This window comes from Dendropsophus ebraccatus, chromosome 4, assembly GCF_027789765.1.
Source record: "Dendropsophus ebraccatus isolate aDenEbr1 chromosome 4, aDenEbr1.pat, whole genome shotgun sequence".
Lineage (NCBI taxonomy): Eukaryota > Metazoa > Chordata > Amphibia > Anura > Hylidae > Dendropsophus > Dendropsophus ebraccatus.
This window is the reverse complement of record NC_091457.1, coordinates 64147233-64170686: the sequence shown is the minus strand read 5'-3', so window position 1 is coordinate 64170686 and position 23454 is coordinate 64147233. Positions and strand designations below refer to the sequence as shown.

Sequence of the window (23454 nt, the reverse complement as noted above, 5' to 3'; positions counted from 1 at the left end):
ATTTAAGGAGACATCCGCCTTCCGCCAATATTATTACAAAAAGGGAACATTGCCTAAGGCGATGTTCCCACAATCTAAAAGCAAGGGCAAATAACGGCCGTTGTTGCAAAATAATGGCTTTCATTAATGATCATGATCTGGCAGGTCATTATGCAGGTCATTATGCTGGCAGGTTATTATGCAGGTAGGCTGAGATGGCGGAACTGTTCATTGTTATGTGGCCCAGTAATTGGGTGACTAACAAACTCGAATTACAGCAATAGGTGCACTGAGGCAAATGTCTGCACAGTGAAAATTGGACATTATCTACAAGCCATCAGAAGGTGCTTGTAAAACATTGGGCTACAAGACAGACATCAAGCAGCAGCAGTAGTGGCTTATAACAGGTCTGTTTCAGGCGGCAGCCCGGGGCCCTGAGCTCCTAGGGGAACCATGGCCACCCAAACAGACTTATACTTTCAGTGGTGTATTGTCAGGGCCGTATTAACAGCTGCTGCTGCCCTAGGCACCAAGCCCAAAGACACCCTTCACCACAAATCTTCATTTACCAATTAGCATCTTAAATTTCTGCTTTCTGAATATTATATTGATATCTGATCAGTCTTAGGCCGCGTTCCCACATTTACTGTACAACACCACAGGTAGCTAAAACCAGACCCTCATGTGGTAACCAATAGGCGCATGGCCGATAATCCTGGTAACAGCACATGACTACAGAGGAAACAATGGGAGCGTGGTTACAGCCACATGTGTTTCTCTACATGTAGGACTCCCCCCCCCCCCCCAACCCCCCTCCGGAAAACACACCAAATTTACTGGCAAGTCAGAAGGGGAGGTGGGAGACAAATAAATAAAAACAAATAAAGTTGTTTTCTTCTCCCTGCTCCCTGGTGCTGCCCCACTGCAAGGTGCTGCCCTATGCTAGTGCTGCTATAGTTACAGTGGAGTTGGGGGGCCGGCTTGGTGAATAGCCCAAGGCCTATGGTAAAGTTAATCTGCCCCTGAGTGGCGGTGTCCCAGAGCAGGTGTGCCATTGCTCTTTTCCTGCACACCTGTTGTCAGTAACCATTGCCAAGCTAAACTCTGTGTGTGAGTGAAGGTCTTGCACTACCCACTTTCTGCCACTGGATGTCACTGTGTTCTTTATGCTGTGTAGAACGGCTGTATACTAAAGGGTTAACTATACACTTATTAATTCTTGTTTATTTCGCTGCTGGAGTACGCACGCAGCGCGAAAACGGTGTCTACCCTCATTGGATGGCTGAACCCCATGACCTCGAATCTTAAATACTTGGTTCCCGCCTCTCAACCGCAGATGAGCTTTCAACCTAGCCAGGGAAAGATCTTGCAGCAGGGAGAGATTGGTTTTAGTAGCGTTTTAGTTAGGCAGGCTTACTACAGAACGCAAAAGTCCTTTTCAGGGCTAAGATCAAGCGAAAAAGTCATTACTGCATCCAAAGCACTTCTCAGCAGCATCAGCAGGTGTATTCATTCCAGTACCCTGTGTGTACAAGTTACTTATAGTGTCCCTGTTTAACACCCCTAAGGGCACGTTATACATATTGTTCCAGTAGCCCACTAAGGGCACTTGATATATACTGTTTCAGTAGCCCAGTAAAAGGCATGTGATACATATTGTTCCAGTAGCCCAGAAAAAGGCACGTCATAAGTCAAAGTCGAATATTTCACTACTCGCTCATCTCTAATGACCATATCATGTGAATAAAGTCTGCTTCCGGCAGGGCCGGGACAAGGAGTTTTGGTGCCCTAGGCAGAGAAGGCAAATGGCGCCCCCCCCTCCCCACACACACAGGAGCATGCTGGGAGCTGTAGTTCTACCTTAGTCACACAGGTGCATGCTGGGGGCTGTAGTTCTACCTCTGCCACACAGGAACATGATGGGAGTTGTTGTCCAACCTCAACCACACAGGTCATGCTGGGAGTTGTTGTCCTACCTCAGCCACACAGGTCATGCTGGGAGTTGTTGTCCTATCTCAGTCACACAGGTCATGCTGGGAGTTGTTGTCCTACCTCAGTCATACAGGTCATGCTGGGAGTTGTTGTCCTATCTCAGTCACACAGGTCATGCTGGGAGTTGTTGTCCTACCTCAGTCATACAGGTCATGCTGGGAGTTGTTGTCCTACCTCAGTCATACAGGTCATGCTGGGAGTTGTGCTATCTCAGTCACACAGGTCATGCTGGGAGTTGTTGTCCTACCTCAGTCATACAGGTCATGCTGGGAGTTGTGCTATCTCAGTCACACAGGTCATGCTGGGAGTTGTTGTCCTACCTCAGTCACACAGGTCATGCTGGGAGTTGTTGTCCTACCTCAGTCATACAGGTCATGCTGGGAGTTGTGCTATCTCAGTTACACAGGTCATGCTGGGAGTTGTTGTCCTACCTCAGTCATACAGGTCATGCTGGGAGTTGTGCTATCTCAGTCACACAGGTCATGCTGGGAGTTGTTGTCCTACCTCAGTCATACAGGTCATGCTGGGAGTTGTGCTATCTCAGTCACACAGGTCATGCTGGGAGTTGTTGTCCTACCTCAGTCATACAGGTCATGCTGGGAGTTGTTGTCCTACCTCAGTCATACAGGTCATGCTGGGAGTTGTTGTCCTACCTCAGTCATACAGGTCATGCTGGGAGTTGTCCTACCTCAGTCATACAGGTCATGCTGGGAGTTGTTGTCCTACCTCAGTCATACAGGTCATGCTGGGAGTTGTTGTCCTACCTCAGTCATACAGGTCATGCTGGGAGTTGTCCTATCTCAGTCACACAGGTCATGCTGGGAGTTGTTGTCCTACCTCAGTCATACAGGTCATGCTGGGAGTTGTTGTCCTACCTCAGTCATACACGTCATGCTTGGAGTTGTTGTCCTACCTCAGTCATACAGGTCATGCTGGGAGTTGTCCTATCTCAGTCACACATTCCACTAACACACACACACACACACACACTCACTCCATCAGTACACAAATACTCACCCACCCACACAGCAGTAGCAGTGGAGGAGGACACTGAGGATGTTTCTGAGGATGCCGATCAGTCTCCTCATGGTTCTCTGTCGGTAGGGGGGGCGGGGGTTGGGGTATCTGCCATTACACTTGTCCCTGCACTTCTCCCCTCTCCTGATTGGCTCCAGAGGTCATGTGACGTTAATTAGAAGCTTTTCTTCTGCTCCGGAGCCAAGCAGAAGAGAGGAGGAGCAGCGCAGGTCCTGCCGTTGCGGAGCTGGAGCAGAGTGGAGAAGGGATGCTGCTGTGTGAGGTCAGGTGGGGTGGGGGGATTTTTACGTGAAGCTACATTGCGCCCCCTGTAATTCACCAGGAGATGGCGCCCTAGGCCATCGCCTACCCTGGCCTACCCTTTGTCCCGGCCCTGGCTTCCGGCATGGCACATCTAGGACAGTTACTATTAGACCATTTCTTAATTTTCTTAAGGATAGGTGTAAAATAAATCCTATATATAATGTTAAACTGCACTAATCTATGATTCCCTGATTTAGAGACTAAAGGGGACATTTATTAAGTCCGGTGTTTTCTGCGCCAGACTTAAAAATTTCCCCGCAGCTCCGACACTACAAAGATTTATGTAGAGGCATACTGCCTCTACATAAATCCCATGCACACCAGTGCGCGCGTCAGGAAACCTACGTTAGCTCAGAGCTGGAGTAGGTTTCCTGACAAATCAATGCCATAGAAAATGATGAATAGCGCAGACCCCTTTCTGCCCCCTCCACACCCCCTCCCAGCCCCCCCTGGGGGACGGAAAGTGGCCAGATTCGAATATTTTATTCGCAAAACAGCCATTTGCGAATAAATTTATTCGCATCTGGCCATTTTCCAACAAAAAATATGCCTTTTTCACTTGATAAATGTCCCCCTAAGTTTATCCCAGAGTAGATTTTCAGCTATTGGTTGTCAGTTAACCTCCAAACGTCTTCTTTCCATTTGCCCTTGCTTCTTAATTTCATCTCCTCTCTACCTTTCAATTGGGCATATATATATATTTGCTATCACCTTTTTCTCTATATCTTGTCTCATAATGTGGTCAATGAGAAAATCAAAATCGAACAGCCCATTTTTTAGGATTGAAACTTTTATTAGAGCGGTCTGAAGACGAAAGTAATCAAACCATAACACCTCAGACAGATCATAGTAAATCTTAATCTCCTCCCACTAAAACCTCTCCTATCCAGACTCCTTATTACTCCAATCTACTCTAATCCTTATTACTGACTTCAATCTTAGGACTTCTTTTACAACCTGACAGGTTTTCCCTAGGTCTTGAACCATAGGCCAATCCTTTTTCCCTCCTACTTTCCAGAAGCCCACCTCTAAATACTCAAACACCATAAAAGGTCTACCCCCTACACCCTACCCCTCCCAAGGCCTCCCCTATTCTTAGGCTGCTAAAAGATCTCTAATTTTAGTCGGGCCCTTTTTCTACCCCATATTAATGCATTAATCATTATTCTGATCCTTCTTAGACTTTTCTCTGAGATCCATATGGGCGCAGTTCCAAATACATAAAGAAATTTGGGAAGACAAATTGTCCTAAAAAACACTATCCGATCCATTCTAGATAGGCATAATTTCTCCCAGACCTTACACTTCCTCTCGACCTCCTCAATGACTACCTTAATATTTAATTCATTATAATCTATATTTCTTGAGACTGCTATGCCCAAGCATCTAAACTTGTCCCCCTCCTCCAAAACCCTGAAAGAAGGGAAAGGGAATTGCTGATTTACACACAAGAATAAGAATAGATTTTGCCCAATTAATTTTGAAACCTGAAAATCTCCCCACCATTTCTACCATCTCTATAATTCTCGGAACTGCAATATTAGGGACCTTCAAGAAAACAAAACATAATCGACGTAAAGGGACACCCTGTCCCCTCCCCCCCACCCTAAAACCTTCAATCATCTTATCTACTCTTACTAAATGAGCCAGAGGATCGATACTAAGGGTGAAGAGGAGAGGGGACACCCCTGTCTAGTGCCTCGAGACAATAAATAAAATGACACCAAGTCATTCACTACCAACGCCGCCCTAGGACATTTATACAATAACAACCCAAGAAATAAAACGGGGACCAAACCCAAATCTATCCAACACTCCCCACATATATTCCCACTCTACCCCGTCGAAAGCCTTAGTGGCATCCAACTACAGGATGGAGTGGGATTATGTCCAATCCTTAATCTTTTAACTGTCTGGCACTTACACCGATCACAGGCCTATATTCTGTCCTTCTAGAGAGTTCTAACCTATCACAGGGTCCCCTCTGGAGTATAAAGTGTGAGGTAAAAGTTTAGAGAGGGTCTTCTTCCAAAGTATTTTCAAGAGAGAAAAAAAAAACTCATATAGAAAGAGAGACCGGCACTACTCTATTAAAAATGCCAAACAGGGTTTACCAGGTGCAACGGGGTGCTCACTCTATATAGCAATAGACACTGTCCATTCAATGCATAAATAGAAAGGAAATTCAGAGGGTACTCACCGTGAAAACGATTCTTTTATTCTTATACGTGCAACATGAACACGGACGCCGTGTAGCTGGCGGGGGCGCCTTGTGCAAGATGATTAAACGAGTGACAGCTGTTTCGCAACAAAGTGCTTCTACTGACTCTACGTCAGCGTACACGTGACCCCACTATATAGTGTGACTGGGGCCCCAGTCACACTATATAGTGGGGTCACGTGTACGCTGACGTAGAGTCAATACCAGACTGGCCAGATACCCCAGTCCGACATTGGTGTTGTCCTCAAGGAGAAAGATTATTTTTCTATATTGCACCTTATTGCCAAGTACTACACTTTTCTTGAATTGCACTGAAGTTTACAGTAAACTTTTCATCTGGTTAAGAACTGGACTCTGTGGTTACTCTGTCCTTACATCTTCACCTGCCCTAACTCCAAAGTCATATGTTTTTATGCTTACGTGTGGGCATACCACTCCTGGGCACCATGATAAGTGCCTATTTGTACACTTAACACCTAACTGCTAATCCAAGACCTAGCAACTGCACAGCTACAGGGATTCCATTGGTATAACACTAAGGCCTCATTCTCACTACGGAATCGGCGCCGAGATTCCGGGGGGAACTCCTCCACACGACTCCTGCCTTCTATCAGTTACAATGGGAGAGCATGCACGCCTCGGCTCTCCACGTCTCTCCGTTCATAGAATTGACATGTTAATTCTTTGAGTGGAGAGACGCAGAGAGTGGAGGCACGTACGCTTTCCCATTGTAACTGATAGAAGGCAAGAGCCAGCACAGGAGGAGTTCTGTCCAGAATTTCGGCGCCGATCACGTAGTGTGAACGGGGCCTAAGGCTCCTCATGGTGCAGAGGAAGACAGCAATGGTGGCTGGAATGCAGTTAAATGGTCTTTATCAACAAATGCCACTTTTTCCAAATGCAAAGATAGCGGGAGATTGTTTTGGAGATGGAGACCATGTGACTCAGGAGCCATTTTTCACCAACCAATGGCAGGTAACCATCCACATACAGCTGTATGTGGATACATATGTGGATGGATACCTGGCCTTGGTTTTCCCCTTGTCATTACATTGACTTATAGGGCCACTTAATATGATGGTTTTGGTGGTTTCCTTAGAGTAGCTACCTCTTGGCTGGGTCCTTACCGGAGGGATATCTGGCTAGTGCTGTGTCTCGTTAATGAGGCTCAATGGGCTCTTCCTTTGCATATTCATGTTTCCCAGGGGGCAATGCATCTAGTTTTCACTGCATTGAGTGCTTTCACTAGCAGTCGGCAGTGTTATCATTTGGCTGGTCTCTCTGAGATCCGCGATCTGTTTCTCTTATGGCTCTACTAGTAATTGCTCCCACCTAGCCAGAATCCTGCTCCACACTAATGAGGGGCAACACCCTGAAACATCTGTATGTGGATGGAACCTGGCCTTGGTTTTTGCCTTGTCATTACATTGACTTATAGGGCCACTTAATATGGTGGTTTCCCTACAAGAGCCACCCCTTGGCTGGGTCCTTCCCGGTGGGATATCTGTCTAGTCCTGTGTTTTGAGACTCTTTAAAGAGGCTCCACAGGCTCTTCTTTTGCATATTTTCTGGTAATAACAAATAGTTCCACCCCTTTTCCTTCTTAGTGTTGCATGTTCAATGTTGGGAAGCACAGACAGATACATCTGTATGTAGATGATAGCTAGATTATTCCAGCTAAATGTATTCCATCATATGCTGTTGGGGATATGACAGAATTAACTTTTGCCACACTTTCTGCAAATTACCCAGGATTGCTATGAAGTTTTGCATTGTTATAGATAGATAGGGTATGGATGGATAGGTAGATAGATAGATAGATAGATAGATAGATAGATAGATAGATAGGAGATAGATAGGAGATAGATAGATAGATAGATAGATAGATAGAGTTCCCTCCAAATACAGTCATAAAACAGACTTCACAGACCAGCAAGACAGCAGCTGCAGACAATACATTTGCACTACTCAGTAACATGCATCTTATTAGTAGTATCTGTCTGAGATTTGGGGCTCTGTATAGAACCTGTCTTATAATATTTTATAATGAAGCTGAGATTCACATCTGCAGGATAACCAGAATGCCTCTGGGGAAGGTGCTGGAATATGGGGGACGGGGGAATGTGATATTTATTTTTTGATACGTTTGTTTGTTCCAAGGGAGCAGACATTTGATGAAATAAGCCCCTTGCACATTAGGGAAATTGAGAACAACACATGTAACACTGTCTCATTCTACTATCCACTAATATGGGGCCCACATAAATATTTTAAGCAGCGCGGCTAGTTACTGGTTGTACCAGAGCTCAGATACACAGACAGTAATGTCTTCTGCTGCATCTCTGTTGACAGTAGAAAGTGTTTATTTAATAATTTTGGTACAAATAGAACAAGTGAGTTTTAATTCTAGACAGAGATAAACCATGCCATCAATTTTTGTTGTTAGTTTATCATTTACGAGTGATGTATTTATAGTGATGTATTTAAAACTTACCATATAGCCAAAAGTATATGGACAACCAACCTATATCTCACCTGTATGAGCCTATTGGATATCATACCTCATATGCTTACACTAAGGGTATTAATATGCAGTTCATACATGGCTGTGTACAATATCACCACAACTAAAGAAGCCAAAAAATCTCCATCATCCAATGACAATAAATATATAGGTCATTGAGGTGACAAGTGTTTTGGTTATGCACTATATAAGAAGAGCTCACCAGAGAGGCTCCACATGGTATGAAAGGGGATGGTATGCCCTCTCTCTGTAGTGACCTTACACCTGCACGCAGTTTAGAATTGTACCTGGTGGTGGCATAGAGTTTAGTAAAATGGTATATACAAATTATTAATAAATCTTCTGTAGTACTTAGAAGAAGGCCTGTCTGTTTGTATCCACTACCATGTGATGGAACAAGTCCATTTTGCATCCAGTTTGGGAGTGCCGCAGCATTTTCTTCTTCTAAGGACTACATGTGTATGCTGTACTAAAGGTCTGCAGAGCACCATCTATACTGGCATATCCAGACTTGCAGCGGTGTGGGCCGATACATAGTGTTGCCAAGTTAATAGTGCCAATACGTATGCATGCTTAATAAATCTTCTCCTTGATCTTTTTTGCATAGTGTACAATATATAGGGAGACTTTATCGAATGATGCGCCCCTGGCTTACGCCAGGAGCAGGTGTATATTTCTGCACGCGCTATACCACAGGCCCGGATCCGGACGGTTTCACTAATAGGCGTGCACCTCTTAGTGAATCCGGTGGTGTATTTGGGGGTGGGGGCCTAATTTACTTGTACACTGGTCTCCATAAATGTCCCCCATAGTATGTATCAGGGGTGAAGTAACCCCTTCTTTAGATAAAATTAGTCTCAGAGTTGGCATAGATTTCAGATAAAATTTGGGCCTGGCATAAAATGCAGTAAATTCTGAGCAGGGAGAGGTCAGCCTCCTTCATTCCATGCCAGACCCATCTGCCCATCTGGTGATCACCGCTCAGACCTGGCATAAAGTCCCAATGTATTGCACAACCGATTTGCTGACACAATATTTTGCAACATTTTCCATGTCTGCGCTCATTCACATTTGCTAAATCTTACCTGACATAGGCAAACAGACTAAGCAGATCACACACTGCAGCTGCCTGCAGCTTCAAAAGGCTTCAACATGCCATGACAATGGATCAGCTCCAAGCAATCTCGTCACGGAGAGGCAATCTGACCTTTGAACCCCCGATGATGTGCGGCCATAATGTTTTAAAAATACTGTCAGTTTTGACAACAGCATCTAAACAGTTAAAAAAGCTGGCAACTGATATTACTCCATGTGCTGTTGACATCACCAGGATGAGTATGCTAGTTCTGTGACATGAACAGGTTAAAATCAGCTGCAATATGTTAATCCAGATTTTTTTAAGGGATATTCTGAAGTCAGGTAAAAGAAATATATATACTGTAGATAGCCTATAGCCTAGATTGCTTACCTGCCAGCCCCAGTCCTGAAACTACCAAAATATATGTTTGTACTTGTGGGTCTCTTCCTATGTCAGATAATCAAAGTGCATCTGGTTGAGCAGTTGCTCAGTACTATAATTCCCAGAATACATTGCTTTCCCTCAGCTTTTCATCACAGCCTTCTTACTTTGCTCATTCCCATGCCCATAGCATTTCTGCCAGTTCCCCACCCAGAGCTTTTGCAGAACATTGCTCTACACAGCAGACTGTCTCTCCACAGAGCAATTCTACAAATACATCTCATTTTTTCCTCTATGTCCAATCAAAATATGCATGGATATTTGTCGACGACAGCACTTCTCAAACCTTTTCTATTGAAGCCTCACCCAACAGATCAAAGTGATGCCTGGACCTCACCACACTGACCAGGAGGATGCTTAGGCCTCATCATCTGTGGTGTAAGTCCATGAAAAAGGGAAAACTATAGCTCAGTCTACCCTTTATTTGTCTCCTAAACTCTGTATAACAATAAAAATAAGTATAAAATGATTCAATAATGTTCGTAAACCAGAAATTGTTGCAGTCTGTGAAAGGATTTTGCAGCTTATAGTAACTTATGTAAACATTGCCTCTCTAACTGTGCCTTCCCAGCAACTAGGGGGCATCTCACTGGTGAGGCTCACCTCACAGTTTGAGAGGCACTGCTCTATGAGAGATGGTTATACAGACTGTGGGGGCTTATCAGGGCCGGTGACATCACACAGGGGGTGGAGCTTGAGCTCAGAGACAAGATCCAGCCAAAGCCTCCTATGACATCAGAGGATAATGTATTGTCTTTGAGAGGGGGAGGAGTCGGGAGCAGCTAAAACAGTACTGCAATCTTTAGCTCATTCTTTTTCAACCTTCCGTTAGGGTAAATTATGCCAAAACATACTGAAGCCAGTACTATTAGTGATAATACTGTATTAGTAAGTTAACCCCTTTATATCAGCCATACTTCTATATCTGTTCCTACTGTTAATGCCCTGTAGGAATAAGGAACATGTATAAATGTTCCAGACATGAAAGGGGGTTTAATGTGTGTGGGGCTGCTTCAGTGTGAGCAGCCCCGCACACATTAGTGTCCCAGATACAGGGGATAATGACAGGCAGCTGCGATCACACAGCTGCCTGCCATTAACCCCTTAGAATTGTCCGATCTATTAAAATATTACAATATTGTTTTTGCGCAGTGAACAATGTAAAAACGAAAAGAAGAAAAAACAACACCTGAAAAGTAATTTAAAAATAAATAAATAAAAAAATCTTTTAAACTAATATGATATCAATAAAAATATAGCTGATGGCGCAAAAATAAGCTCCCAACCAGCCCTGTAGGTGGAAAAATAAAAGTGTTATGGCTCTCAGACGTCAGGGATGAACATTGCTTCAATGTGATATGGCCAACTGTGCATTAAAAACTATTTTCTGATACTGAATACCCCTTTAAACAGTTGATGACACAGGATGACCATTCCTTGCTGTTTAGTCTTGTTCTCTCCCCAAAGAGAGAATGCGGGGAGCTGACCTGTTGACGTGTTCAAACCGAGGCCTGACGATGGCGATTGTTTCAGCTTTTTTCCAGTAGGCTGAGGAAATTATGTGTACAAATTATTAATCTATGCAGCACATATGTACTGCATTGATCTCTATGATCAATGATGATTTCTATTTCTCATAGAAAGACCACAAGAGTGTATATAAAAAAAATATTGATAACAACATCCCAAAATAAAAGCTTAAATCACCCCCCTATTTCTTTTTATTAAAAAAATTTTAAGAAAACAATAACAAACTAATTTGGTATCGCCACATGAAGAATCGTCCAAACCATTAGAATATCACATCCTTGATCTGAAACGGTAAACTGAGTAAGCTCAAAAACTTGCAAAATTGCTGATTTTTGGTCACATCATATTCCCAGAAAAAAAAAAAAAAAAACTTTTATAAAATGTAATCAAAAAGTCACATATATGCAAGTAAGGGACCAATAAAAACGACAAATCATGGCATAAAAAAATGAGCCCTCCCACAGCTCTACAGACTGAAAGATAAAAAAAAGTTATAAGTAGAGATGAGCAAATCAGATTCATAGCAAAACTCATCTGATTCGCTCATCTCTAGTTATAAGGGCTTCTTTTAGCACATTTATTTTTTAAGTTTTAATTTTAGTAAAGGTAAAATAAAATCAAAGATATATATATTGGGTATCCATGTAATTGTATCTTACCAAATGACAAATGGCATAAAGACAAAGGGGGACATGTATGAAAAAGCGTAAATGCATTTTTTAGGCACAGATGGGGCAAATCGGTGTAAAAAATTTTTTTTGCATCTGCCCCATCTGAGCCACCTTTGCCAGTGGGGCGGAGAGGGGGCGTTACGGGGGGTGCGGCTGCACGCAAAGGGGGCGTGGCCCCTGCGTGCGCTGCATTTATCAATTTTTCCTTTAAAATTTTCACGGAATGCGCCTCTACATAAATCCCCTGAGCTGCGGAGCTGCGGGGACATTTGCAAGTCCAGTGTAAAACGCCGGACTTCATAAATGTCCCCGAAAGAGAGAGCACTATTTTTGGGACCTAAACTATGTAAAAATGGCTCGATACCATATGAAGCTTGTTACATTTTTTTAACGAAATTATAAACTAACAACTTTCCAATATGCAACATACTTACAGCACATGTGAGTTTATGTTTATAGGAAAATGTTTCTAATTGCAGCGGTTTATTGCTTCCCAACATTCCTTTTTGCAATTTTTCTAACTGCCCACTAATGTTTTCAGCAGTAACAGAAACATGAGTGTTCATTATGGTCTTAAAAAAAGATGGTTAATGAATACAAGTACATGCCGTCCAACCGAAAAATACATTTTCTGGAGAGAAAAAAAAATCATTTTACAGAATAAATCTAAAACCATGGAACAACTAGGCAAGGGAGTACCTTTGAAGGGCTACGTTGGCAATGAAAATGTTTTGATATATTGCTTGTGCAACATAATAAAAACGGTATTCTTATCTCACCACGCCCCTTAGGTGTCCTGCTGCAGTGTCTTTGGTCCGGTACACCGCTAAAAGAGCCCAACTTATCACTTATCACTGCCCGTCCCCACCTTCTTCCTTCCACTCTTATATGTAACTTCAGCCTAAACATGCTACCCTATTTTAAAATGGAAAAAACTAAAGCTGATAAATATGAACCAGCAACGTCATTACATATTCACAGGAAAAAAAAGCTGAAAATATAAGATTCATACACACAGCTTTGGGGCGAAGCTGTTTTTTTTTGGGACAGCCAAATGTTACGTAAAGTCTATAGCAAAATATAAAATGCTCTATATGCTCTCAGATTGATGTGTCGCTCTGCCATTTGTCCATAGGACTTTGTACAGGTTTTATATATATATATATATATATATATATATATATATATATATATATATATATATATACCGTATATATAACACAGGTAAAAGCTATGTTCACACAAAGTTTTTTCTGCTCCGTTTAAAATGATGTCCGTCATTTTGAGTCTGTCTGTTTTGAGCTGTCTGGCCTCCCCTTATTGCAATGACGGCTGCTTGTACATTATTCTAGTTTGGTTACTAATTGGCCTTTGGGTGTGTCTTAATTGAAAAGGCCATTGATTTTTATAGTAAAAATGGAGAAAGAACGGTGACAAAAGAAAAACTGTGTGTGAACAACCAATAAAAACATCCACTGTTTGCAAAAGATGTCCGAAAATTATTTTGACAACCGTGGTGATTACGTCCGTTATTCAATATAATGTGTGTACATTGGACATCCGTCTTTCCATTGACTGCAATGCACTGCATTGCCATCAGTTAAATTTTGGCAAAAATTTATGTTATTTTAAATTGCAAAAGTGGATGCCTTTTCTCTATTTTTGACATTGTGTGAACATAGTCTCACAATGCATGCATAATAAATGACATCTAAAAACATTACAAAAACAATGTGGGAATTAATCACGAATCTGGTTTCTGGTAGGTAAATATATATGTAAACTAATTTCACTATCAGAAACTAGAAACAGTAATTTAAGCAATCCAATCCCATCCTAGGACAGGCCACAAATCCTTGGAAGACTTGGCCAGCAAGTATAAGGTGTAGGAATGCAGTGCACACACACTTGCCATCTGTTACCTTCGGCTTTGTCTGCTTCAAGTGATGTTTGTGACATGTTACGTACCACAAGCAATGTACACAGGCCAGTGTCTTTCTGTCTGCAGCCGCAGACAAGCACCAGACAGCTGGTCTGAATTTTTAGCACCCATAATTAATTAAGAGTCTCATTCCTGGGACTTTCTCACTCAATGAGTATCTCCCAATCTGATTTCCTGAATATATATAAATCTATATTTCAACATGGACACAGGCAAACGCCTCTCCACTTTGTCTGGTCCCAAGGCGGCACAGATTAGGGCCTTTTCACTGCTCCCCGGGTTGAAGTGCCTGAAAAATATGGCACATGATTGTTGTGAGGCCAGCACAAAGCCTACATTAAAAAGTGACACTTGTTTTGTAGGGGAGACGTTCTCTCCTATATTTGTGGCAGATTTCCCCTTCTTGCTCTTAAGAAAGCTGAGAGATTGCGGTCTATAGAATTAACATATTGCTCACTTGGAAAAACAGACGCTCTTCTGTTTGAAGACACTTGTTCCACTGCCAACCCAGATGTCCCTTCTCATAATCTAAGCAGGTCATATAGAAAAGAGAATGGGTGGGTGGGAGAGTCGGGGCACTCAACAGGCGGGTTGGATGCTTGATTTAAGTGGCTGATTTAGGCCACAATACATTAGAATTATGCAACTGAGCAGTAACAATCATTAACAAGGCAGGAACCTGTCTGCATGACAGAAGCTCAGGCATAAGGGCCAAACTATATGTAACATTTTCTACACATTTTCTACTAACTCTCCTGATATCTCTGTTTTAGTACATGCTTTGTTTTTCTGTGGTCCTCTGTTGTTCCTCTTGGAAATATATGAATAAGACTATATTGAGTGCTGCAGAATCTCTTGGCGCTATACAAATAAATATTATTATTATTATTATTATTACTAGATGGCCACACACCACCAAAATTTGCCCATTAGTTTTGTACAACTATTTTACTGCAAATTTTATGCAATTTTTTCATTGCAGCATCCCCAAGATACAAAAAGTGTGGACAAGTTGCAAGTCAGTTACAAGCTTCTTACATTGAAGTCAATGGTAGCAAGGATGCATGTGGCTTGCAATCTATGAGCAAACATCCATCAGGTGGGTAGGACTGTCACATTTCAGTTACGTAATGCCTTGACACAACACCATTCACAATCATTACATGCAGGGCAGGGCGCACAACCATAGTTGTTGTGTAGCCCTAGCCTAACTTGACAACTGGGTGTTATCAATCTAGTTGTCAAAGGGATGTGTGCTAACACACTGTGACACTGTCCAAGTGCTGATCATGCTAGTGTGTAGTGACAAGTGGAATAGCAACGCACAGTTGTTGTTTTTTTGTATTCATTTCCAGTAGGAATAACAGAATCATTACACAATAAAGTTCTGGGAAAAGAAGCTCCAACAGTAATATTTTATTGGGGAGGTTTATCAACTTTGCTTAGAGGAGCGATGGATTTCTTCTTTTATTTTTAAAAAGGCCTCTAAAATATCAAAGCTGGAATCGGATTGGTTGCTACGAGCAACTGCCCCGTTGTTCCTCTGCACAAAGTTTGATAAATCTCACCCACTGGTAATGCAAGACTTTAGACTGGGTTCACACTGCGTTTTTGCGATCCGTATAACTGATCCATTTTTAAATGGTTACTTTTAACATACACAAAACACATGATTGACTGCGTTGTTTTGTATGCAAAAAAAATAATTGGATCTGTTTTAATCCATTTATTATGTATTTGTAATTTTATTTGTAATTGTAATTGTATTATTAATTATTTTTGCTCAGTATTTTACAACCAAAACCAGGAGTGGACTGAAGACACAGAAAGCCTATGTTCACATACTGTTTAAATTTACTGGATGGCCACCATTTAATGACAAATAATTGCCGTTATTTTGGAAGAACCACTGTTGTTTTGAAATAATGGCTGTTATTTGCTGATAAATGGCGGCCATCCACTCAATTTCAACAGTGTGTGAACAGAGCCTTTCTGTGTCTTTAGTACACTCCTGGTTTTGGTTGCAAAATACTGACCAAAATACTGAGCAAAAATGTTGTGTGGGAACATAGCCAGTTATCAATGAAGTCAGTTATCAAGTCATGGTGCCACCAATGATGCCATGACACATCTTGTAAAATGTTATGTAAACGGTACAGCGTCTAGTCGTGTGGCTTCCATCTTTACAGTGTCATTTGTTGACACACATTATGTGTTATAATCTATAAATGTAAGTTTAATGTAAGATAATCTATAGATGTAAGTTAAATTTTAGGATGTACCCCCTCTTTCTTTTCATCCACACCCCCTGTCATGGTTGAACTTGATAGACGTGTGTCTTTTTTTCAACCATTCTAACTGTACAAGGAGACAAGGAGTGATATGTCTAATTATAGGAACAAAAAGAAAAACAGTTTCAAACAAAACAGTTTCACAATGTCCAAAGCCTGTTTGTAGAAGTCAGAGCAGAGTCAGGAAAATAAGTAAAAAAATTTTTATATATATATATATATATATATATATATATATATATATATATATGAAGAGTTACAGTTCTGTGTACATGAACCATTAGTCTGTTACATGTGGTCCTCTTGCTGTGGTGGAACTACAACTCTCATTCATAGATCCCCAGGAGCAGATGAAGCACACCACTGACCTAGTGCAATGTGCGTGTAATCCTGTGGAATATCCTCATTAAGGATACAATCACACACAGCATTTTATTTCATTTTAATAGGTCTTTCATTGCTGTTTTTAACAATCCTTTTTAGGTTAAAAAAAAAAACTAACTGTGGTTAGATGATACTTTAAAGTCTATACTAAAATAGAGCAAACACTACATACAAAATGATTTAGTTTATGGCATTTTGCTGTGTTTTAGGGTCAGTAGTGGTATTTTTTTGGAAATGTAGAAGTCTGGGGAAGATTTCAATGATTGCTGGTGATTTGCCAACACAATAACCTATTTATAGGACTTCAAAAACCTTACAATACATAAAAAATGGTTCTAAACAACTCTATGTAAAACATTGGAAGTTCATGATGTTGTTTTACACTGTTTAAATAAAAAGAAACACAAAAAATGTAGTATGTGAAGGAAGTCTAATAGAAACCCATAATAGTTATTTCATTATATGTCATCACACTATGAACTATCTATCTATCTATCTATCTATCTTCTATCTATCTATCTCCTATCTATCTATCTATCTATCTATCTATCTATCTATCTATCTATCTATCTATCTATCTATATAGAGAGATAGATAGATAGATAGATAGATAGATAGATAGATAGATAGAATCTCATATATACATACTTTCTTATGTATGTGTGTCTTTGTGTCTAAGATTCATATACATGCAGAATATGATACATAAATAGGGAAAGAAGGACAAACAGACAGATAGATAGATAGATAGATAGATAGATAGATAGATAGATAGATAGAAGATAGATAGATAGATAGATAGATAGTATTTGCAGATGACATAGATAAATGATGTTACTCTCATCTACATATCTAGCACTATGCTAATAAATTGCTTTAAACTGAAGAGCTGTTTGACCCAAATGATTCAGTATATGATGATATATTTGTCCTGTTTAGATTTTTGGACACAGATAATTGTAACCAGAAGGATAGATAAATAGAGAGACAAATACAGCTATCTATCTGTATAACAAATACATCGAATTTAAAATAAATAGTGCACAGTGTGTTCACAATGTTTGGTCACATCTTGAATATTAAAGCAACCAGAGCAAGAAATGGTTGCAAAAAAAAAAAAAATATAAATAACAATTCCTAATTAAAGTGGTTCAGTGTGTTGATAATGTGATCAAGTTTCTGTTGTTTTAGTGCTTTTCAGATTAAGATTGTGTTATGTATATTAATAGATAGATAGGAGATAGATAGATAGATAGATAGATAGATAGATAGGAGATAGATAGATAGATAGGAGATAGATAGATAGATAGATAGATAGATAGATAGATAGATAGATAGATAGATAGATAGATAGATAGAGTGAGTTGTAATATTAAATATATCGATGCTATACAATACACAGTGCCCAGTTTAGTTCTTTTGATGCATCCCTGAAAGGAAACAAAGAGTTAAACCCTGTTGATAGAGAAGAAAGGGAGCTGGGCTGGAGCACAATGCTGGAGCTGCACTCGGGAGAAGCCTTTCTCGCCATTATTAGGTCTCATTAAAAGAGACTGCTGTGACTTGCAACTATTCTCTATACAACTTGTTCGGATCAGTTGCATGCACGGTAGTCTCTTGACCAAAATGTCAAGGGTAAGGGGTCAATGGAGTCATTTCTATAGGTGCTGCTGAGTAAAGTGGCTTCTTTCTCCTGCCGAGCAGAATAGTAGACACTTGATTCATTCTAGCAGGCTTCTCCCAGGCTGCGCCAATTCCTCCCGGACAGATGCAAAGATCATTTCATTAAAGGGGAAATCCTCTCTACAATATTTATGTGCTTTCTACAATACCCCGTGCTAATAAACCATATGCAACTGAGCAAACGAATGGGACAGCTCGCTTTACGGCTTCTAATCAGCGCCACCATAATAGCCTATCCGCGCGGGAACCGATCACGGGTAACACGGGGACGATCTGGGAGCCTCCACAATTGTCTCACTTTGCGCCATTTCCAGCTATTTAAATAATTTGTAAATATCGCTTTAGATTGATAAGAAGTCTAATTTAAATACAATATGTCAGTGCGACATTTGTGCGAATAAATGACATCTGTAAAAGAAGTGATCTTTTATTTTAATTAAAAAAAAATGCTCTTGCTTCATCCGCAGTTATTTGCGGACGTGGAGGCCGTTTATGTATTGCATCGTGGAGAAGGTGTGCACGGGAAAAGAAATCAGGATATAATAGAGCCATCGTTTCCGTTTGTTTAACATAACTGCCCGGGATCGTTCATTGATATAGATAAATAAATCTGATCAATAGCAGCAGTAATTGTTGTGAACAGGAGCAAACATTTCGTTAGCGTTTTCTGTCAGCGTTTTATCTAGTTTATATAGTTATTCAAGTAGATGCAACCGAATTCTGCAAATACAGCATCAGAATAAAAAAAGATATGTATGTATATTATCTATTAATATATGTATATTAACCCATACACTAAAATAGTGTATGGATCCGAGTCATACACCTGGATCACACTGCTCAGAACCGAACCCAAATTGTCCTACAAATTACCCAACTAACATTAGACTTATTTAAAGACCATACATGAAATGTACAGTCTCCATATTATTTAGTATTAGATTCAACTTTCTTCTCATAATCTCGAAGTCTTTGCTTTTAATCACTTTTTTTTGCTTTCTTTTCCATAATATTTAATTTGCATTTGATTTTATCTTTATTTCTTGATAATAAAACTCTCACTTTCCCACCAATGCAAATATAGGAGGGCGAAATCCAGCGCAACAGCGACACCTACCCGTAATATAGAGTAGTGGCCGACGGATCATTAGAGTACAACTAGTAAATAGACTTCTATCCTGTGCAATACTAGAAAATGAGGTTTTCTTTGCAGATATTAATATATATATATATATATATATATATATATATATATATATTACAGCAGAAGCATAATATATATATATATATATATATATATATATATATATATATATATATATATATATATATATATATATCTCCAGCAGAGTCTTCCATTAATGAAAAGATTCCTGCATAAACCGCCTTCATTAGTAAAGGTCACCGTGTGATTGCTAAGCACAGCTCGGGGCACTGGTGGAAATTAATCAGGTTAACACATTCGCAGCCAATGACAAGCAGCAGATGATCACCGTTTAGTTGACATGGCCCTCCCCGTTCATCATACGTTAATAGCAGATCCAGATTTCACTTTATAGTAAATTCATTCCAATAATTTCCATACCAATTCAACTTTTAACACGTGATTACATATGAACTTGACCTATTAGCATCTCCTTAGGTTTTACCTGCAGTCCCATGTCAGGGAATACACGGAGTATACGGACACAGCAGAGAAATAACAAGAGGCGTTTAAAAAATTAAATTAAATTTGTATTATTAACTATGAAACAGTTCAGGGTAAAACAATGCGCTTTATATAGTTATATTACAAAACCAGCATCAATGACTGTACAAGCGATTCCATCATTTACTTCAAGGATAGGGGGGTGTCATTGAGATACAAAAAGGCTACATGAAATCTACAGGTTGAGCTGGATAGAGATGGTGGGCTGATCCTCTCCTTGCAGGGGGTCCTGCTCTGGCTTCTCGATGGGATCTGGTAGAAGGACAAGGCAGTAATAAATAAGAGGGAGTCCTGGTGGGTTAGAGGCCAGACATGCCTTTCTTCATTTCATAGGCCGACTCTTTGCTCAGCTCTACTTGAGCCTGGCTCCTCAGTTTGCACTCTTTGGCCAAAGCCTCGGCTCTGTTTAGGACAGTCTGGCTTAATCCATTGAAGTGGGGGTTGCTGTTAGCTGAGGGGGTCGTGCTGGGTCCATGGTGGCCGTGGAGGTGGCCAAAAGAGCCGTAGTTCGTGTAGCCAGGATAGAAGGGGGTGCTGTAGTAGATGGGTCGGGATAGGACTGCATTGCTGGGGAAGTGACAAGCAGCTGAGGGGGATCTGGAGGGAGGAGAAGTAGTAGTAGTAGCAGCAGCCATGGGCTGGGCGGGGGTGGCTCCTGGCCCTAGAGGAACCTCACTGCTTTCTTTAGTCTTGTCCGAGGATGTGGCGATTTCCGCCAAGGACCATAGTTTGGGCTTAGAAGTGGAGGCTGGTGGCGAGTGAATGACTGAGGTGGCATTGCTGGTGGCTGGGGTACTCCTATGTGCCAGGTCTAGTGGGTGCGGTTGGTGATGGTGGTGATGATGGAGATGTTGGGCTGCCTGTTGTTGTTGTTGCTGCTGCTGGTGTTGATGATGGTGATGAGGATGGTGATGATGATGATGAAGATGATTGGGTACAGTCTGCTCTTCTTGTGCCGCCTGACATAATGTTGGAGGAGAATTTGGCGCAGAAGTTTTGGCCATGAGGTCCTGGGTGTCTTCCACCTCCGAGTCGCTCCTGACCGAGAGAAGCTCCTTCCCCTGGAGGTTCTCCTGCTCTACAAGGTCGGGCTCATCCTCTAGGGGACTCCTCTTCACTGCACAGAAAGAAGAAGTAGAATTGTAAGAAACATCAGACAATCTGTTCAAATAACCACATAGAATCTCAGCTAAATACAGGGACTGTGTGAGAACTAAAATACATCTATGAATGGACCAACCTGCGTCTCCGTCCGTCTCCCCCTTCTCCTCCAGCTTCTGGGGCTCATCTTCATCATTTTTCTCCAGATCGATGTTCTCTTCGTCCTCCTCATCTTCGCTCCTATTTCTGGGGGTCCAGGTCATTTTATTCTCCTTTTTAAGCCTCCTCCGGGCATTGGCAAACCAGGTGGAGACTTGGGTGAGGGTCATCTTGGTGATGATGGCCAGCATGATCTTCTCCCCCTTGGTGGGGTAGGGGTTCTTCCTGTGCTCGTTCAGCCAGGCCTTTAAAGTGGCGGTGGCGTCCCTGGTAGCGTTCTTCCTGTAGGCTGGATCACCATAAGGATAAGATCCCAGAGGAGCAGCATATGGATGGTACCCTAAAGAACCGGCCATGCCCGTGCTGTGGTCATATGGAGAACCCTAGAAGAAGAAAACAATACATAGATCATACATCTAATAATACAAGTCTTATATATTTCCTACAACAGAAGTATCATCGGTTCTAGAAGCTCTTCCATAACTTATGTAATTTTATATATATATATATATATATATATATATATATATATATATATATATATATAACATGTGGAATTGTCCTATATACATCATTGATCATTATTATTATTTCTCCCGGATAATCAACACTTATTCTACAAGCAGGACAGCGAATCCACTGGCTGTGTGAGGCAACCAAAACAACAGGAAGAATCTGAATGTGCCCTTTAATTTGCCAGCACAACCTAGGACTGGGTCTGGGACGGAACTCCAGAGCTAGATGACCCCCCATCAGTACTGCAGGGGGATATGGGGCTAATAGAGAAAGCAAGTCATGAGCCTTCCTGACCCCTACAGAACACAAGTGCCAGCAGTAATACCCACACTCACTATTACACACTCACTATTACACACTCACTATTACACACTCACTATTACACACTCACTATTACACACTCACTATTGCACACTCACTATTACACACTCACTATTACACACTCACTATTGCACACTCACTATTACACACTCACTATTACACACTCACTATTACACACTGGCATCGGCAGGGTATGTGCCCGCGACTATGCCGAGAAAAGTCGCACATTTACTAACAAGCATCGCTGATAACCTGGCCTCGGCTTACAGGCAGTGTGAAATTACCCGCTTCATTAAAGACAGCAGTTAACTGTATCGGATTATCGATTATCGATCAGGGCAACGAACGTGTAGAATTGTTGTGGAATAACATTTACTTTCAGTGACCACATTCAACGACTCTACGTATTGGTATATTGGTATAGGGATATTCAGTGATCGGAAGCATAATAATAATTATAATTATTCAGATTACACATTAACCCTTTAATGGCCAGGAATTAGCAGCGGTTGGATGGATAACTGAAAACTTTCATCTATCTTCGTATTATTTATCTATCTATCTTCTATCTATCTATCTATCTATCTATCTATCTATCTATCTAGCTATCTATCTGTCTGTCTGTCTGTCTGTCTGTCTGTCTATCTATCTATCTATCTATCTGTATCTCTCTTGTATATATGTATCTATATACCTCTATCTATCTATCTATCTATCTATCTATCTATCTATCTATCTATCGACCCAACTTTTCAGGAAGCAATCCAGCCTGTATTATCACTATACTAGGATTTATACCTACAAACTTGACATGGACTTAAGTATGCTTTGTCCAGAGAATAAGGAATAAGTATCCAGTATAGAAATCATGTTTAACCCCTCTGCTCCTGGTGTTTAGAGTCCTGAGAAATGAGATGAGACCTGGTGTTGCACTGACTTTCGGTGTTGATGATGGGAGTAGTTGTCCCTGCTTTCTGCCTAGCCCCTCTCCCTGTATGAGAAGCGTAATAGTAGCTCTTACCACATAAGAAGTGAAGGCAGCAGCTGGGTCTCCACTGTACTGTAGGGGGGAGTTGAAGCCAGCAGACGTAGCTGTAAAGGCTGTAGATCCAGCATAAGGTGAGAAGGCTGAGCCAGAAGAAGACCTTCCCAACTCATCTGTCCTGGGTCCAGAGATGACACTGGTGCTGTATGCAGGGCAGGAGTACAGAGCCAATGAAGCAGATGGTTGATACAAGTAGCCCTGAGGATAGGACATGGCCAGACACATGCATACACTCTTATCTTGGGAGACACACTCTCTGCAAGAAAAAAAGGGGGGCCCAGGTCTACTAGAGTCTCTTCAAGGTAAACAAGCCCACCAGTTGCAGCCCTGGAGATGAATGGGGATGGTTGGCGCTTCTTGCTGCTGGTATCTCTCTGTCTCTCTGTTCTTCTTACTGCCTTTCTCCCTGGTAAGATTTTTTTTGTGCTCTCCCTCTGTACAAGGAGGGAGGGGAGAGGTTGGGAGGGAGTGTGGCTTGGTGTAGACTTTAGCTTTGGAAGCAGGAAAAAAAGGTCCTGCCAAGATGC

At 41.3% G+C, this 23454-nt stretch overlaps 1 protein-coding gene and 1 long non-coding RNA gene across 2 annotated transcripts in view; one reads left to right on the top strand and one right to left on the bottom strand.

The window, feature by feature from the left end:
- The window catches only part of LOC138789689 (uncharacterized), a 379175-nt gene that overhangs the window by 71049 nt on the left and 284672 nt on the right, over positions 1-23454 (top strand). The window lies entirely within an intron of this gene.
- IRX5 (iroquois homeobox 5) lies at positions 19843-23408 on the bottom strand. Its single transcript, XM_069968452.1, is given in 4 exon segments — positions 19843-20610; positions 20612-20861; positions 21026-21428; positions 22904-23408. Coding segments are annotated over 4 exon segments (1428 nt in total). The 5' UTR covers positions 23153-23408; the 3' UTR covers positions 19843-20084.